This window comes from Stylophora pistillata, chromosome 10 (assembly GCF_964205215.1).
Source record: "Stylophora pistillata chromosome 10, jaStyPist1.2, whole genome shotgun sequence".
NCBI classification, from domain to species: domain Eukaryota; kingdom Metazoa; phylum Cnidaria; class Anthozoa; order Scleractinia; family Pocilloporidae; genus Stylophora; species Stylophora pistillata.
In genome coordinates this window covers 15,292,872-15,307,449 of record NC_142528.1, presented here as the reverse complement: position 1 = coordinate 15,307,449, position 14,578 = coordinate 15,292,872, and the positions used below count along the sequence as shown (strand labels likewise).

The following is a 14,578-nucleotide window of genomic DNA, read 5'->3' as shown; positions in this document are numbered from 1 at the left end:
ATTTTTAAAACTAAGAACATATAAAATTAGTTTAAAAATTTAAACTAATTTTATATGTTCAAATAGTTTGTATGTACTGCTTCTGGAAACCTTGCAAGACAGACAGTATAACGATTTGTTAGAGATTTGCTCGCGTAATGGTGATTTATTACAAAGGCAACCACGACAAACAGCTTACAATTTTTTCCTGAATTTTTCGAATGTCAAAATATTATGATCCATCCGGCTTGCTAACGTACTTCAAAGGCCAAGCATCTTTGTCGGTTCCATGTGACTTATTAACAATTCCGAATCCACTTATTTGTAGGCACGTAATGGGCTGTTGAATGCCCGCCGAGGGTAATGATGCGAAGCTGCTCAATATTATTTTTACGTTTGCCTCAAACCACAAGTGCCGATTTTTTTCGCCCTCAGGGGAGGGTTAAAGGAACTTCATGCTACGCTTTTCAAGCCATTGTAAACAAAAAGTTATTCCAAAAAACTTCTTAAAAGTTTTTGAATGTGGTTGTGTTGGAAAGGGGTAAGTCTTGCTCATAGTCACTGTTCCATTCAAGTTCTTCCCCAAATACTTTTTCTGATTGCGAAATGCGTGGTGTAACGGAATGATCATCCACCCGTCTATACTCCAGTAAATCGAAGGTATGCGCAATTAAGCAGCTCTCGTGTAGAAAACTAATCACTTACTGGGACTAGAAGTGTCTCTCCCTTTTTAGGTTCTGTCGGTGGTTCCTTCTGAAAAGGATGCTCTCTAGGCTGTTTCTGACCGCCGGGCCAGATTCTTTTAGAACCAGAAAACAAAACGACGAGTGAAGACAAATGCCAGATAACTCCATTATTAACAAAAGTTTTCCCTTGTGACCGGTGGGCGAGACTTAGAAAAGGTAAAGTGGCTCTCTCTTGATGAGCCCTGATGTTCAGATGTTTTATCTCAGAGTTTGTCCCGAAAACTAGCTGGAGCAAGTTCAAGTCTGTTAACGTTTGTTTCAAACTTGACACTCCCCCCCCCCTCCCTCCTATAAACCCGGTGTAACTCACTTTTCCTAATCTGTCCTATTCATGACATAATTGATATGGAATTCCAAGAAACCTTCAAGTTTATGCCGCGTCACACTCTATCAAAGGAAACAAAGTGTTATCAATTGTTGGTTTGAAAGTGGTCTCAAAACGTTTTTATCTTGCTGATTTTGAGGATTGTTTAACAACGTGAATCCAACCATTGAAGTAGTGAGTTATATGTATCAGTAACAGGCAACTGTTTGTGACTTGCAAGAGGTATCACAAAAGTCATGAAAACGTTCACGAAACTCGGAACAATAAAAATTTCAGAGCATGTTAATCAGGGAAAACACAATACAAACTTTATTGAAATTCCCTAAAGAGGGTTTTTCGGTGACAATGATCCAAAAATTACAATACTAAAAAGTATAATAGAAAATTAAGAAAGCTAAAATATGCTAATAAATGTTCGCCAAAGTTACAACTAAGAGCGATGAGAAAGGAAAGCAGCAAGTAATTTGGCTCTAAGTTTACGCTTAAAATCCCGAGAAGAATTATAGAGTTTGAGGGTGTTATCTAAACTGTTCATAGACTTACTGTGCGATAAAAGAAAGTCCTTTCTTCAGATTTAGTTCTATAGAAGGGTATATGCAGAAGTTGGGAGCTTCTGGTCGTGCGACCACTTATCTCTCCACGTGTTAGAAACTTCGAGGAGAGATAAGTAGGAGCGGAGCCGGTCATACATTTAAAAGCAAGTAAGGCGTCATGGAGATATAGCTGAGATTTAATAGGTAGCCAGTTCTCTCATAAGCGGATTCACGTGGTCAAATTTTCTGAGACCACAGATAATCCGGGCTGCAAAATTCTGGACCGCTTGTAGCTTGAAAAGGTTAGTGTCCGCTGCATTGGACCAGACGGAGAAACAACAAAATAACTTACTTAAGACTGAAGTGTTAAAGTGCACATGACCCCTAAATTTTTTTTTTCGTTTAAAAAAATCTTCATGATTTGGTGAGTATCTCTTCGAAAAATGTTTGGATTTGGTCAAATCCTTAAATTTTTGCGCCCCGTTGACTCACGACCGCGTTTCAAGGATCAAGAGTCTGGCGACTAATGTGACGTCACTTCGAGAACCCAACAATCTGTATTTCGCGCCATTTTGCACAGTTTACTGGTTATGTTTGGAAGGTTAGATCGATATTGGTCGCAAATATGCCGCAGAATGAATCTAGTGCTAGAAAGGCTTTCGCAGGTCGACGACTGGCCGAGAATTTCTTGAGCGTCTTCTCGAAATGACGTCACAAGTCTACTCTGCCCAGATCCCCATTTACGCGGTCGTGGTCCATTCGGATCTCGACTTCAACAGGGCATAAAAAAATGAGGATTGAACCAAATCCAACAATTTTTTCGAGGAAATACCAAAGCAGGAAGATTTTTTTAAGTGAAAAAAATTTAGGGGTCAGGTGCACTTTAATTATTATCAATAAGGTCGATCTGGCAAACACTTGCTTAACACGATTAATTAATCAATCGCTTTTTAAGATGGCATGAAAAAATGTTCAGAAAGAAAAACGAAACGCTCAGAACGTCTTGCGGCATTGCCTTGAACTATAATTGGGAAAATAATAAAAACAAAGGAATTTGAAAACAGTAGAAAACAATTTATTTTCGTTCTTATTGCTTTATGTTATCTTCCCATTTACTTCTCTTAGTCTCATTTTCACAGCCAACTTGTTGAGTACCAAAACGCTTTAAAACGTCTTACACAGCGAAAAGAAATTCACTTGCTCTTTGAAAACTTATGAACATAGCTTGAAAGTGATAGCAAACTGTTTTTACCACAAATTAAAAATTGAAGAGTTTTGGTAAAGTAAGTAGCAAGTAGGAATGATATGATATACAACAGCATGACAGGAAAAGTTTGTTTTTTTTTTTTGTCTCATTCGAACATCCCTATTTGACCTTGTCCTCTTCAAATATTGTAATAAAGCGGGTTCATGTTCTGAGTAATTCTACTTACAATTGAGACTCTGCAATAGCAATTTGTTGCATCCCCTCCTCCCCCTGTTATCACTGGAGAGAAGAGAAGTGAGAAGTGCCCATCATAGTAAATTCTCAGGAATCATTTTTTTGTTTTTGGTTTTTTTTTTTTCGGAAATAAGTAGACCATTCTCATTCAGTCGCGCCACCGTTTTTGAAATTACATCAGATATATTGGGAAATTGAACAAACAACCCTTTCCCCCCCCCCCCAGGAACTTTCAAAATGTCCACAATCATATTCAAATTCCTCGAGCTGCAAGTGCTGCAGAATTCCATCTCTGAACCAAGCACTTCATGTTATACAAAGTAATGGAAGAGCCTGCTTAACATTTGCACAGGATTATCATTGAACTGGGCCCCGGCAGTTGTTGCAAGGGCACATAACTTTATCCAACAGATAAATCGCTATCGAGCAAACAAGTTAACAAACTACGCTATCCGCCAAATAAGGATTTATCAAGCAGATAACGTTAACCACCCTTCGAACAACCGGGGCGGGGTCAACGTACGGTATTCGTTATGATTGATGTATCCAAATTACATTGTATGCAAATTGTTATTTAAAGACAATTTTCATGGCGGATAATTTCTTCACTATCTGCGTGCATATCATTAAACTATGAAAGCCGGAAGATCAATCTACTCATTAGTTTAAACACATTGGTTTATAACATAGGCACTTTTTTTTAGCTTTGCCTTTAACATAGTATTTCTGCTCTACCTTCATCAACTTGACCGTCACACCGTTTATGAGGGCAGTGTCGATGAACTCCTTTTTCTCTACTTACTATCTGCCAGCCAACTTGATTAATGTTAGCTCCAAGAATTTAATGTTCGGTAAAACGTTGTCTACTTGCTATTCCTTATTTTATTTTTTTTTTTCATCACCTTAAAATGTGCTGAATATGATCTGAAGTGAACGAAGACAGGTTATTAACCGTAACTTAGGATCAGGCTATGCTAGTTAATCTTTGCCGGACGTATCGGCGATCCCGTTAATTATGCTTCACTGGTCAGCTCTTGTGTGGATGTTGAACTAGTCCCTAGAAAACGGAATCTGCATGAACAGCTCGGTCATGCAAATGTGCCGAACGGTGAAAGATCTTCCTCAAGCTTGATCCCTGCAGCATCAATGTTCCCGTACAGCGCCCACTGGATACGCCACTTGACTAGAACACAGGGGAAATCGACACCCAAGCTTCCGTCCGTTAATGATATGTCTTCGAAGATTCTATAAAAATAGAGATGAGGAAGAGATCTTAATATCCCAACATCTTATGTAAAATGGTCGCTGAATCTGAGAAAGCTTGCACAGCCAACGAGGCACATAGTAACGGTCCTGTGGTTTTATGCAATGGGACTGTCTTCGTATTCTCAAACCAGAGCAAGTAACACCTTCAAACTGATGGGCTCTTCAAGTCTTAGCTTTTGACTTTTTAGGGGATCCTTTTAGAAGCAGCAAGTATTGCCAAGGTGACCGCTTGGTCGGAAAAGTTTGAAAGGCCGGCGACTGACGATTGAGCCCTGGTGATATTATACACTATATTCAAAATGGGAGAAGGTATTTATGACTGTTCCAATATACACTGGATGTATACTGCCACAAATTTAAAGAAAGGGCTAGCGAGGAAGTAGAGGGTTCGTAGTTGTCCATTGCTTTCACAGCGTGAAACCTTCCAAGTAAGTCCTGGTGGTTCCTTCAAACTTGGCAGCTACTGTCTGTTGCACTTTTTCAGCTGTATGCTTTAGGTGAGGCGGCATGGCAGCTGTAAATTCGGAACACATCTCAGAGTGAAGAACATTTGAAAACATAAGAAGAAAGGGAAAGCAAAACACGACAGACCAAATGATGAGAGAAAATACTTCAGTGTTAATGCTCTCTTGGCTTTGTAATCATCATTATTGTTTGTACAATTATCATCACCTTCGTCACAGAACTAATTAAGAATATATATGAGTAAATTACTAAACGACCTTTTCTTGTGGTCCCTAACACGTGTCGCAAGGCAGAGGAATTACCCCTGCTCAAACATGCAGTTACAGGACACAGATGGCACCCAGAGACGTTGTCAAAAGAAGGCACAAAAATAACCTCGCAAGTTCACAAGCATTAATTGGTCCTCATTGGTTCAACGGGTACAGATAGTCCCCTACTTACTGACAGGGCACAGGGAACTCCTCACAGGCTCAAGCTTAAAACTTGTCTCTGTCGATATATTAGTCTATAATTATTTATAATTGTCTGAGTTGACTCATAAATGGACTTCTAATATACTTGTCGATGTCAACTTCAAAGAGGACTTACAACTTGTCTCTGTTAACTTATAAGTGACCTTACAACTTGTCTCTATCGACTTATTAGTGGACTCAATACTTGTCTACAATGACTTATAAGTGGACGTAACATATACTTGTCTGTGTTGACTCGAAGGTGGACTTGATACTTTTATTTGTCCACTTATAAGTGGACTCAATACTTGACTTTATCGACTTATAAGTGGACTTAATACGTCACTGCGTCGACTTATAAGTGGACTTAATACTTCACTGAGTCCACTTATAAGTGGACTTTATACTTGTCTCTGTCGACTTATAAATGGACTTAATACTTCACTGTGTCGACTTTTTAGTGTACTTAATACTTGTCTTTATTGACTTAATAGTCTTTATTGACTTATAAGTGTACTTAATACTTCTCTGTGTTGACTTATAAGTGAACTTAATAATTGTCTTTGTCGACTTATCAGTGGACTTAATATTCTTCTGTGTCGACTTATAAATGGACCTAATACTTGTCTTAATTCGTTTCTATGTTGACTTGTAAGTGGACTTAAAAGGTCTTAAAACTCATCTGTGTCGACTTATAAATTGATTTAGTACCTGTCTATGTCGATTTATAAGTGGGCTTAAAAGTTATCTCTGTCGACTTATAATGAAGTTAATACTTGTCTATGTCAATTTATAGGTGGACTTGATACTTGTCTTTGTCAACTCATAAGTTGACTTTTAAAATACATGTCAATGTCAACTTATCAGTGAACCTACAACTCTCTCAGTCGACTTATACGTTGACTTTATACTTTTTTAACTTCACTTATAAGTGGACTCGATACTTGTCTCTGTCGACGGAACTTAGCACTTGTCTATGTCGACTCATTAGTGGACTTAATACTTGTGTATGTCGACTAAAATACTGAAAGGAGGGCTTTCCTACAGAGCCCCCATCAGGGAATAAGGCGAAGAAGTTTAAGACAAAAAAATTAACCCAGGTCGACGTCAAACTTACTTGCATCGAGAGTGACACCAGTTTGACTTATGAACATTGCATCACTTGGAGTTGGTGTGGTCTTGTCTTTACTTAAGTTCGTAGTTCTACTGAAAGGACTTGACAATAGCATGATTCCAAAAAGACTTGCATGACTTAAAGGTAAAAGTTTAGTGTTTGATAACGATGTAACGCCTGTTGATTATAAAAACAACAACAAATTACAACAAATATTGTAATAGCATAGTAATTAGGTCAAGTCTGATTGGATAAAATTATTTATTATACAAATATAAATTATATATCCGACATTCACTGTTTGTAGCCGTGGCTTATGCACCATAACATTCCGGAGCGAGGTCTTTTCTGAAATCAAAAAACAACTAATATGATAGAAAAGAATTCCAAGGAGTCCGCATTTGTATACGAATTTTGATGTTGGTTGTGCACTTAAGACAGTTGGTTCTACCATACCCATAGGCCTGTAAGGGCCAAAAAAGCTGTCCATAGCTGCTTAATCGGTAGCTTACTTTTCTCTTATTGTTTTTTCGGAAGAGGGGGAGGGAGGGATTGAAGACACCCAACTACAGTTACTAGGAATATAATATGACGAAAAGAGAAGGAAAAAGTGCTTTTTGCCCATTCTGTTTTTATATTGAAGCTATGGCGATCCTCATACGTACCTTCATTTGTTAAAAAGACAGTTGACATGGGAGACGATGATCGGGGGGCTTGAAACGAAGTAACAAATCGTCTGTAAGTAGTCGTCCACAGATCGACCCCTGGATGTTGTTGTTTGCTTGAAAGATTTCCTGATGATGTGGTTTTGACCAAAATATTTCTTCTGTCTTCCCATGAAGGGATGTGAGCAGTTAAAGTTGTTTTTAGCCAATGAGGAGTTTGGCCAGCTTTCCCCGAGTAAGATGTCTCTGACGATGAGTATACTGTACCAGACGGGTGATTGCTGTCATTGAAAAAAGCTCCTTTCAGAGACTCCATTGTTGAAAGGGTTGTCTTCTTTGTTTGTAAAGGAATGGAAACAGTCATGTTAGATTGAAGCCCTTGTCGAGTTGGAGTTGATAGCGAATATATTCCATCAGAAGACTCTCCATCAGAAGACCATCAGTAAGTCTCTCCTATCAAAGGCGTTTTGCTGTCTTTCCGAAAAGGGAGTAATAAACTCACGGTAGCTTGGATTTCCTGGGAAATGGGAGTGACCAAACCTGCAATTTCTGTTATCAGAAAGATTCTGCTATCTATCCTGGAAGAAGAAGGACTAGCAAGAGTCGTAATAGATATAGTCTGCTGTGAAGAATGAACACCAACTGTATTTAAGCCACTGTTACTCAGAGTCAAGCTTAGTGTATCTATTTTGGCACTACTAGAAGACACATCAGTTTTCAAAGAAAAGGAAAATGAACTTGTCTTTAGGACCAAGCTGTGTAACTGTGTTATTACTGCTACCGAAGAGGTACCTGAATGATTGCGAACAAAATATAATGATAAACTCTCACTTTTAAACTTTTGAAATGACTTTGGTAGACTCTACGTAAAAAGGGAAAGGCTCGTTCTCAGACTTTCCTCGTCATTCGCACTGTCATATCTGAGAGCAAGGAAGGACTGGAACCTTCTGCTAAGAGGGGGCAGTTGGACGAACAGCCAACAGTGCAAAGAATCAACCCTGGGAGAGTGATCAAGGTTGATATGTTTGGAAAACTACATTGAGTACACAAGTTGAGGCTCACTACTGTTGATTTATTGTAACATTATAAAAATATGGCAACTAGTTTGATTATTTGGAGATACAATACTTTGAGTGAATGTTGATTATTGCCAACTAACCTCTGACGATGTTATATGAACATCGGAATCCTTTATTTTCTTTATCCTTGTCGGACACGAACCGTATGCTCAAACTTCCGTTTCGGTCGACTGTCACAGATCGATTTAAAACTCCACAATGTCTTTCTATGACCGTAGAGCTAAGACCATCGCCCTCCAGTATCTCCATGTAATCATACGGACAGCCCTCTTCTTTTTCTATGGCGATGTTTTCGCATACAAGCGGGATTAGGATGGCAGAGGGAAGCTGTATCGTCAAGAGACAGTCCATATAGCTCGGGTAGTCGTTATGGTAATTTGGCGTGGTAATGACTCCATTGGTCTGGTTAATGTATACTTTACATACGCCTGTAAACAGAAATAAGCTACCCACATATTCTTGTCTCCTCACGTTTCTGAGAGAAAGTGGAGCGATATCCACGTTTTGAAAAAAGGGGCGGTCAATCATCGTGGTGATACACTTTTCTAAGACCAAATCCTTATTTCAGAAGGTTCCCTACCGACAGAGGACGGCGAAGGGAACATTATGTTGGAACGCACCTATTCCAGCCGTGGAATCCCATCTAATCATACCATAACGTTCACCCTCAATGTAACCCCTTAAAAATTAGTAAGTTGTAACTATTTGACTCACCAGAGTGTTTCAAGAAAAATCCTCGATCCATGACGGTGTCATTTACATTGTCAGAAACAAAACGCAGTAAGATGCTAGTACCGGATGAAGTAATCTCACTTTGCAAGTTATTAAGGCTCCCACAAAATTGCGTGGAGACACTACGCTGTATCCATCTCTGATTTCTAAGTAGTCTCTATTGCATTGCGTCTGTTGAGAGGAGAATCACATGAAAACCAATAATCAAGAAGAGGATACAGCTATCTACGAGTTTATCAGCCTGCAGTCGAATTTAGCCTTAAAAGAGCGGTTATTGCATAAAACGGAAGTGCTTCCATGGGTTACGTGAATGTTAAAAGAGGATTGACTATATATATTGGCAGGCTCTATTATCACGATCAGCGACTGTTCGGAAAATCCCCCATCAAAGGAACGACTTTGCTTTTCATCAAACCGCACTCAAGGTAATTGAGCTTATACTGTTAGCTTGCTCACGTCTAATCCAGTCGTTGGCAAGAAAGGCAAGTCAAATTATACAAGAACAATCATATTACGTTTGCTGTTTTCCTTACCTCAAAATCTTGGATAGTAATCTTTACTCTGTTTCCAAGAGACATAGACTTGATCCAAGTGAGATTCGAGTTGCTAGGGTACGTATTAGGGTAGTCTGGAGTGGACAATGTTCCTTCTCAATCTGTGATGTAAAATACCTCTCCAGCTGAAATGGAGTAAATTGTTGTTTTGCTACTCCACGAAACCAACGTAAATACGGGTAATTCTCTTAAATTTTTAGTTATCGATCCCAGTTTACGTTATTTTCGTGGCATGTTCTCAATACTCTTATTTTTTTTAAGAAAACTTCAAATCAATAGCAAAAGAGTATTCTTTCATCAATGGGGACATCCTATTTCAAACAGAAATTGTAAAGAAGCTCGAAGAGGCTAGATCCCTTTCCTTGATATATACTCTACTTTTTCAGCTGAATTGGAGTAAATTGTACTCTTATTGTTCCATGAAACCAAAATACAAATGAAAAATTCTCGTAAATTACCTCGAGCTTAATCAACGTTATTCTCGTCACATATTCTCAAAGGTCTTAGGATTTTTTGTAGAAAATTTCGAATCAATTTGGAAGCGGATCCTCATGTACAAAAAGACCACCTAAATAATCAGTGGCTACGCTTCTGGGTCTCCGAGTTGCTAAATATCACAAGGAAAAGACTCGCACCAACTTTACCGACCCATGCATCTTGAAAAGCCTTCGTTTCTCACTAGAAACAAATTTTAGGCTCAGCGCCACCGATGGTTCATTGAAACAACAATGCCATTTTATTAGACTTTGACTACTTGTTGCAAAGTAGCCGAGTTATATATTGGTTATTGTTGGTATACACTGGAAAAGTTGATCAATAGAATGACAGCACCTAATTTATTCAGTTTGATTTGAGTTCTTACCTTCTGCAAACTTGATGACAAGTAGATTTGAAAGGCAATGGATAAGGATATGTACCTTCAATTCAGAGAAAGCAACACATTCACAATGCTATTAGTTTGCGCATCATAGACTGGCTTTACGCTAAACAGAGTATTTATTTCATTGGAGCAAAGTGCTTCAGGGACAGATATGATATTTAGCTTATCGACTAACGAGAATTCATCATATCATCAGTTTGCAAAATCCGGTCAAGCAAAACAGTTATTCTGAAAGATTATTTTAATGTGTCCGCATGATCTAAAGACGTGAATTCTAACTGTCACATGAAACGAACGGTGTCAATTTTGTATTCTCAATTTTTACGAAAACACACAGGAACAAAATAAAATAGGATGGCACGAGCGTTACTTCAGTACAGAAATTATTAACACAGTTCTACACGAGTTTTGGTAAATGTGAATTTCTTGAATTCATGTTTTAATTTTAGGCAAGAGATCTTATTTCATCAAGATTACAAAAAGCTGTAGTCACTATGTTTTAGCTAACAGGGCCTTACTTGAGGGTGTACGTCAAACTCGTGATAGCTAGCGGTAGTCAATTAATGCAAGCACTTGTGATGAAACAGCGAAAGAAGTCATTGCCAAACTGAAACTAAAATTTCCATCTTCTGGCTATGCAGTTTTGGCTCTTTATCGAGTTCTGGAAGGAACATTTTTGGGTGCTGTCCAGCAGCATTTTTTTTTTTAATTTACCCTTCGCAAGTATTTCAGTTTCCCGCGCTTTGCAACATTTACCATTTGCCCAGATAAAGTTTCCCATAGAAAACTTCCGTAAAATAGACATCTTGAGTTTCATAGACACAAGTACTTTGTTCCAATTATTGGGACTGAATCGCTTGAATTTGTTACATTTCTGACTCTACAACCCTTTCAGAAAATGATGCCGGAACATTATCAAAAACTTTTTGGTTCAAAGATTGTATTTTGTTCATACGACATATACTCGACGTCATGGTCATGAAACGAGCCTACGATGTTTGCTCTCACGGAAAATCGATATTTCAGTGACGTAGTGCGAGAGTGATGATTGTCAAGGAAGATTGATTTAAAGCTTACCTGAGCGTTAACGTTCAGCACGTTTTTCATCCTTCAGTGTTTGAGTTTTACACAAAACCACCGTACTCTCTAGAGATGCCCTTTCCTTCGTATTTGAAAGACAAATAACTCGAAATTATCCTGCTGTATATGTTCGATCAAATTACTCCTCACCACTTTACGAGAACTCTTTAATTTTAATATATTGCTACTGAATATCTCACAACAACAACAACAACAATCTATTATTATCCTTCCTTTTTGAAGAAAAAAATTCATAAAATGAAAAAGAAAGTAATGGATGAGAGCATTTACTTCGAAATAATCATCTTAATAATCATCTTCTAATACACATTTTCTTCACTTATTACTTTTCAAGTTCAAGGGTCATGAAGTCCCATTTACATTCCCACTCTTAGTTCTGTATTTTTTACACCCTCTACTTCCTTCATTTTTTGCTTTGCAGGAGAATCATGCGTTCGAGATAAATCATGCTACACTTTATACAACAAGTTGATAAACATGTTTCTCTACTCCAAATTTTCGAGGATAATGATTATTGGTTGCTACCCAGCCACTCGACTCTATGACACTGAATTCCTTATCATCCATTGATGTTCTGAAATCTCATAACCTAATTAAACAATTGTGCCTGTCACCAGAGACAACAGACTACTTTGCATACGTTAAAGTCTGGTTCAGTGATTTGACCCGAAGGAGCGTGCTGCTTTAATGATATTTCAAATCCAAAATGAAAGATACGATTCTGAAACATTAGCTGCTCTTGATTTAAGCTTTTGCTGCTCTTTGCTTACACGTGGATTGCAACATTGACGCAACTTATTCATTTTCTTACTCTTATATTCTCTTTTATAACGTTCATTTAATTGCTCTTCATTCATTTGCTTTGCCGTAATCACTCCTCTGAGGTATTTTATGTTCAGTTACATAACAAGCCCTTAAAGTTGACTTACCAGAAAAGTGACCTCTTGAAAAAAAAAAAAAAAGATATGACTCGGCCTATGCTCTACTTTGATTTTCAGGAAAAAGGTGGAGATGGTTTGATACCTTGATCCAAGGATGAAGTCTATCTGAAGTCTCTCTGTTTTTTCACTCTTGTAGACAAAGAGGGCGAAGCAGTACGTGGTGACGCAAACTATAAATGATAGCTAAAGGGGGGGCAAGTTTCTAAATAAACTGTAGGGCTACATCGGTGGGGGGCGTCATTACAAGATAATTTGGTTTTATTAACTGAATTGACGATGTAAATTGGTCACTGTAAAGATTTTCTGAAGCTGACAGTTCGATTGTTAGCCATTCTACAGCTCTGAATCCCTGCGATGGCCAATCTGTATTATCAGCTCAAATGATAAACCAAATTATCTCGTAAATAGCAGTTGCTATTCGCACACGGTGCGAATAAATCACTTTCATTGTCACACCATTACAAGGAAAGCACCTGCAGTGGTTGCTGTACGGTCAATCGAAATTGCTATGAGACAGAACTAATTATTTCGTTAGTGTATTAAAATCTCAAAGGATAATCGAGCCAATAGGTCCATCACTTAAAACAGGAGACTTCATTGTAGACATTGAAAATTCTGCTTGGGTGCTGTGACCCAGAAAGAGCGTGCGAAAGAAAAGATGACGCTGAGATACACACTCAGATACAAATGCATTACTTCGTACATGGCTTTGATCTTTAATATGGCAGCCTGATTTTGACGGGCACAGAAGAAAAAGATGAGTAACATATACTGATATTAAGAAGTGCTTTTAGGAGGTTTCCATTCTCGTTGCTAAAGCGGCTAATATGTATGAGGCAAATTTTTTTCACAAGGAAGCAAAAATATTTCATAAAATCGAGCTTATTTTGATCAGTAAATGATAAGTGACGATGATATTGTTTCAGTTCTATTGTCAATGAGCAGTTTCAGGGAGTGCAGCATGAACGATGAATGCTTGCTTCAACAGCACTCGAGCGATTGCGCCACTGATGATTCGTAAGGCGCTACGACGTACATCATCTGAGCAACGGTTTTGAAAGTGCCCCGCCTACAACTTCCTTGAATTGTTAATTTAATTTCTGAACGAACATGCTTTTGAATTATCCTCTAAATGTGATTTAACACCCAGTAAACATTGAAAATTAAAATCAATTTATGTTCTTCGAAAGCAAAACGAATATTGAAGAACTTGAAAATTCTGAAGTCCTATACTCAGGAATAGTCTCCCTCGCAGCCGTTTTTTCAAATGTCACGCAACGCTCCCCCAAAAAGAAAAGTTCTTTTTGGGGGGGGCGTTGCGTGACATCCGAAAAAACGGCTGCGATGGAGACTATATACTGAACGATTCGTCACTGATTGTCATCCACTCTAAAACAACCCATGAGGCGCAGCTGGGGTCCGTTTCTCGAAAGTCCCGATAACTTAACGAGCCTACAAACCTCTTCTGTTTTCATTCAAGATGGGGATTTCAAAAGTTTTGAAAATGATACATTAAAACTATCAGCTAAAAAAACAAAAAGGACTGGTTTGGGTTCCAGAACCTGCTCTCATATCCTTTAGATTTTGAAATAGCGAATCAGAGCTCGACGAAAACAAGACAAAGAACTGATGCAGCAGGAAAAATAGCAGAAACAACAACATCTTGATAAACAACTGAAACGTTAGCGCTTTATCGGCCTAGGCATTCTACGACATTGAAGAAATGATCCTCCGGCAGTGTGCACTCCACTTCTCCGTTCATTGCAGAGCAAGTTCATAACGCTTTTCCACTCTCATTTGCCACCGGCGGTAGCGTGGTTTCCTTGGAATTCCACGAAACATTCAAGCTTGTGCCGAGTCATCATCTCTGAACAAAATGGGCACCAGCAGGGGAGACGCTTCGTTTTGTGGACAGTATTAAAGACTTTCCCTTTTCAAGATATCTATGGAAAAGGGGAGACGCCTCTCTGATGCGGGTTAACTTTGTAAACCTGACGTCTCCTTTTGCAGTAAAGTTTGCACCCTTTCCTCGAAACATCACCATGAGTGCAAACGAAAGGTTCCCTGGAGTGGCATCAGTTGATTTTTAGGTAAGATAATGTTTTTTTTTTTCCTACACGAGATGGACAAAATATTTACCTAAGCCACTTAACACACCTGTTCGCCAACTGCATGGTTTAACTGGATAGCGACGGCGAACATGATTAATTCCTAGGTTTGTGAACTCATATTGGGTTTTTTTGTATTTTTGAGGTCAAACTGAACAGTTGCCACAGCTTGTATTATGTCTGTGATGTTGCCGGTA

The 14,578-nt window shown here is 38.5% G+C and overlaps 2 protein-coding genes and 1 long non-coding RNA gene across 3 annotated transcripts; all 3 read right to left on the bottom strand.

Annotated features, from left to right (window-relative positions):
* Window positions 1-6,298: 6,298 nt before the first annotated feature.
* Window positions 6,299-7,350, bottom strand: LOC148721941 (uncharacterized). The gene is made up of 2 exons (XM_088735346.1): window positions 6,987-7,350; window positions 6,299-6,498 (listed from the first exon to the last, which is right to left on the bottom strand). Exons 1-2 carry the CDS (start codon window positions 7,348-7,350, stop codon window positions 6,299-6,301), a joined length of 564 nt encoding a protein of 187 aa, XP_088591472.1.
* A 75-nt stretch (window positions 7,351-7,425) lies between these two features.
* LOC111339133 (uncharacterized) lies at window positions 7,426-8,688 on the bottom strand. The gene is made up of 2 exons (XM_022945723.2): window positions 8,146-8,688; window positions 7,426-7,778 (listed from the first exon to the last, which is right to left on the bottom strand). Exons 1-2 carry the CDS (start codon window positions 8,591-8,593, stop codon window positions 7,426-7,428), a joined length of 801 nt encoding a protein of 266 aa, XP_022801458.2. The 5' UTR covers window positions 8,594-8,688.
* Window positions 8,689-9,276: 588 nt separating this feature from the next.
* LOC148721940 (uncharacterized) lies at window positions 9,277-12,455 on the bottom strand. The gene is made up of 4 exons (XR_015992683.1): window positions 12,262-12,455; window positions 11,309-11,393; window positions 10,214-10,268; window positions 9,277-9,476 (listed from the first exon to the last, which is right to left on the bottom strand). It is a non-coding gene; the product is annotated as an uncharacterized LOC148721940 (long non-coding RNA).
* Window positions 12,456-14,578: the final 2,123 nt, after the last annotated feature.